At 64.7% G+C, this 4,002-nt stretch overlaps 1 protein-coding gene across 1 annotated transcript in view; it reads right to left on the minus strand.

Moving 5' to 3' along the window:
• Nucleotides 1–601: 601 nt before the first annotated feature.
• The window catches only part of STMN3 (stathmin 3), a 4,750-nt gene continuing 1,349 nt past the window's right edge, over nucleotides 602–4,002 (minus strand). The window contains exons 3-4 of the mRNA XM_023183297.2: nucleotides 2,897–3,088; nucleotides 602–2,314 (exon numbers count right to left, since the gene is read on the minus strand). Coding sequence (XP_023039065.1) covers nucleotides 2,255–2,314; nucleotides 2,897–3,088 — 252 coding nt within the window. The 3' untranslated portion in view covers nucleotides 602–2,254. The remainder of the gene's footprint in view (nucleotides 2,315–2,896; nucleotides 3,089–4,002) is intronic.

Consider the following 4,002-nt stretch of genomic DNA (forward strand, 5'->3'; position numbering starts at 1 on the left):
GGCCCCCCCCCCCCCCCCCCCGCCAACCCCACCCACAGCAGTGGGCCCTCCCCCCCATCACCCTGATGCCTCACCCTTTGGATTCCAGATAGGAAAGTGGGCTTTTGTGTGGTTTACATGCTCATATCTTTTTTCTCTTTTTTTTTTTTGAAACGGAGTCACCCAGGCTAGAGTGCAGTGGCGTGATCTCGGCTCACTGCAAGCGCCGCCTCCCAGGTTCCCGCCATTCTCCTGCCTCAGCCTCCCGAGTAGCTGGGACTACAGGCGCCCGCCACCTCGCCCGGCTAATTTTTTGTATTTTCGGTAGAGATGGGGTCTCACCATGTGAGCCAGGATGGTCTCGATCTCCTGACCTCGTGATCCACCTGCCTTGGCCTCCCAAAGTGCTGGGATTACAGGCGTGAGCCACCGCACCTGGCCTGACATGTTCATATGTTAAAATCACCACTGTCACTAGAGCAATTCATAATCATGGTGATAAAATAAGGTTTATAACCAGCTTCAGTCAGGATACACACAGAGCAGATCCTCACTCCCAGACCGGGAGCCTGCAGCTGCCCCTGACCCCACAGGTGCAGGACACACACAGACAGTTCAACCATGTCTTACACACACAGGTGTTTATTGTTCGTTTGATTTAATTTTTAAGTTCACTTTACTACGTGGATGAGATGGGTGCATATTACACTAGGCTTTCGCTACGAGAGCTGCCACCGTGAGGAGAATCCCAGCCCTCAGTTCTGCTTCCCTTTCTGAGTCCCACAAAAGCCACGTGTGGGCAGCCTTGGGTTCCCATCCCAGCTGGCTGCTCCCTCTGGGGCTGTCTCGGTGGGGAGACGGAGATGGGGCAGTGGGTCCCTGCTGACCCCTGAGCCCTGCAGGGGTCAGGATCCTCCCATAGTCCCTGGTGTGGCCCTGGAAGACGCTCGCAGTGCCTGGCCAAGGCCTCCTGCAGGATGGAAGCTGAGGGCCCTGGCTCTGGGTCCTAAGGAACTCAGCTGCCCCCTTCACATTTTACAGCAAGGGGCCAGGCAGCAGCTTTGGGATGGGGCTTCCGTGGGGAAGTGGGGGATGCTGCAGTGGTACAAAGACAGCCTCCCCTACCCCCGTCCTCTAGATGACCATCCTCCAAGGCCAGCACTGGGCATCCAAGGGAGAGAAGGAACCCAGCCCAGAAGGTGTGGGCAGGAGAGGCCTGGAGTCAGGCCTCAACCCACAGCCCCCTCTGGGTGCTGAGTGGGAAGGGTGTGGGGGGTGGCTTGTGAACCTTACCCGCTGCCCTTCCAACACCTGAATCTGTGGGCAGCAGTCCCACAAGATCCCCCTTAGGGCTCCCTGAGGAGGACTTGTGGCTGCCACTTCCACCAGGGCAGAGGGCACAGGAGGGGCCAGCACTCCAAAGGGCTCTAGGGCAGGTCTTTCAAGGACATCCGCAAAGCCCTGGTGGGGAGGGCGGCGGGGCTGTCTCACGGAGGCGCCTGGGCCAGAGGCTCTTTGGAACTCTCACACTGCTGAGTGGGGGACTGTCCATGCTGCCCACAACCTCTAGACCACAGCAGCCTGCTCATGGGCCCCTGGCAGAGCATGCCCACTCCCCAGCAGACTCAGGGCAGGCCGCCAACTGCAGGCTTCCAGGAAGGCCCAGGGTGTCCACCTCAGGCCAGGTGGTCTCAGAGGACCCCTGTGCAACCACATTAAAGAGAGCTGCAGCCCCCACCCACCTGCCTGCCAGTTCAACAAGCTCCCGCTTAACACGCAGGCTCCCAGGCACCATCACCCCCCTCCCCCATTGCCCCTCCCGCATGGGGAGCCCCTTCCCCCTGGAAAGACAGCAGGTACTGTAGCCTCGCCTGTTGGCCAGGGGCGCCGGCTCAGAGGACCTGCCCTGACCTGCACATGCTGACCAGACAGCCCAGCGTAAGGACCCGCGATCCCACGCCACCGCCCTGTGTTTACCACGGTCACCACCACCTCTCTCACAAGGCCCCCAGGGGACCCAGCCTCGCCCGGCCTGGTGGCCTGGTGTCTGCACCGAGGGACCGCGTCTCACGCCCGGCGGCTCCTGCAGGGGAAGCCGTGGTCAGCGACTCACCACGAGGACAGGGCGGGGCGGCTGAGTGCAGAAGAGAAGCATGAAGCTGGGGGCGTGGGTGGGGGAGGAGGAACAAAAGTTGCATCTAGACAGAGGTGAACGAAACAAAACCAAAACCCGAACGTGTTCTGTCGCAGGATGGGCGCCGCCCGTCCCGGTCCCTTAGCCTGACATCTCCTCTCGCTGCTCCTTGTTCCTGCGCACCTCGGCCGCGTGCAGCTCCTGCGGGACAGGGAGCGGGAGGGCCTGAGGGCAGCGGTGGCTTGGGGTGACTCCGGGAACCCCCAGGCGCGCAGGCCTTGGCGCCCTGGCACCCGCCCGGCCTCATCTGGGCTGACCCCCGGCAGGACCCTGAGTTGAGGGGGCGGGAGCACCGGGGAGGCCGAGAGCAGGGCCGGGGCCCAAGGACGGGTTTTCGGGGAGCTGGCTGGGCCCGGCTTCTAGCTCGTACCGGAGCCGAGCTTCCTTCAGAGCACTTTCAATATAATGAATTTAGCCATCTATTACTGCGGCTAGTGATTGTCCCACCAGGGGCAGACTCTGGACCTGCTTCGTGCGCTGCTGGGGACGCCCAGTAAACACGGGATGAGCCCCCGACCCCCCCCCCCGCGCCGGGCCCCCCGGTCCCCGGCCGCGCCCCGCGCCCCCCCGAACTCCGCCCGAGCCCCGCCCCCGCCCAGTGCCCCGCCCCTGTTGGCTACTAGCCCCGCCCCACCCCCGTCCGGTCCGAGTCCCGCTCCTCCAAGCTCCGCCCCTCCCCGCCTTCTGCCCGCTCCGAGCCCCGCCCCGGCTCCGCCCCCGCACCTTCTCGCGCAGCCGCTCGCGCAGTGCGGCCAGGTGCGCCTCGCGGATCTCCTTGCTGAGCTCCATCTTGTAGTTGAGCTTCTCCTCCGCCTGCCGGCTGAAGTTGTTGTTCTCCTCCAGTGCCTTGTGCAGCACCTCGCGCTCGTGCTCGCGCCGCTCCGCTAGCTGCTTCAGCACCTGCGCCTCCTGCGTCTGCGCGGGGCGGGCGGGCGCGCGTGAGCCGCGACCCCGGGCCCTGCGAGGCCGGACTCCTCCTCCCTGCTCTCCGCCTCCCACCCGGCGCCTCCACCTGCCCAGGCCTCAGTGGGTGCCGGGACCCCCGGGCGCTGCCCTGTGGTCGGGGCAGGGCCAGGGGGTTGCCCTCCGCCGCCCCCGCCCCTGCCTCGCGCGCGGCTGCCGCGGTTCTGGCTGCGCCGAGGGCCCCCGCCGTGTCCTGCCGCCACTGCACACCCTGCACTGCGCGTCTCCGCCTCCAAGGACCAGCAGCGCAGGAAACCCTAAACTTGTGGGCGGTCTCTGAGCTTTCTGTCTTCCTCAGACATCCGTCCACTGAGCAGAGGAGCTGCTTGTTACACACCGGGTTCCGAGCTCCCAATTAGGTGCCCGAGAGCGGAGGAAGGGTCCCCAGGGATGCGGGGGGAGGGGCCGGCTGGCGACCCCGGGAAGGAGAGCAGAGCAGCAGGACCCGTGCCGACGTGCCAGTCCCTACTAGTCAGCCCTGTGAACCCTGGTCCCTGGTCTCACCAGAAAGGGAACAGCCGCCTCCCCTGCCCAGTGCTTTGGCCTCCAGGGTGGCATTCCCAAAAAGGACATTTTTATCTCTGTTCCAGTCTCAGAGAGGCTGGTGGGAGGGGAGGCTGCAGTGAGGGGACCTGGAGCCCACACCCACCTCTCCCAGGGCCCCTCAGCCCTCCAGCAAGCCTCAGGGTCTTCATATGAGGCCCTCCTCCTGCTTCTCTGTCTGGGAGACGGATGCCCCACCCGACGTCCCCAGGGCCCCTCTGGGGACCATCCCCTAGCATCCTGCTGGCCATGACAAGGGTGCCTCCCACTCCCATCAGAGGCTCCTGCTCCTTCCAGCTGGCCGCCTCCTCGGAACCCTTCCT

Source organism: Piliocolobus tephrosceles, chromosome 20 (assembly GCF_002776525.5).
Source record: "Piliocolobus tephrosceles isolate RC106 chromosome 20, ASM277652v3, whole genome shotgun sequence".
Classification (NCBI taxonomy): Eukaryota; Metazoa; Chordata; class Mammalia; order Primates; family Cercopithecidae; genus Piliocolobus; species Piliocolobus tephrosceles.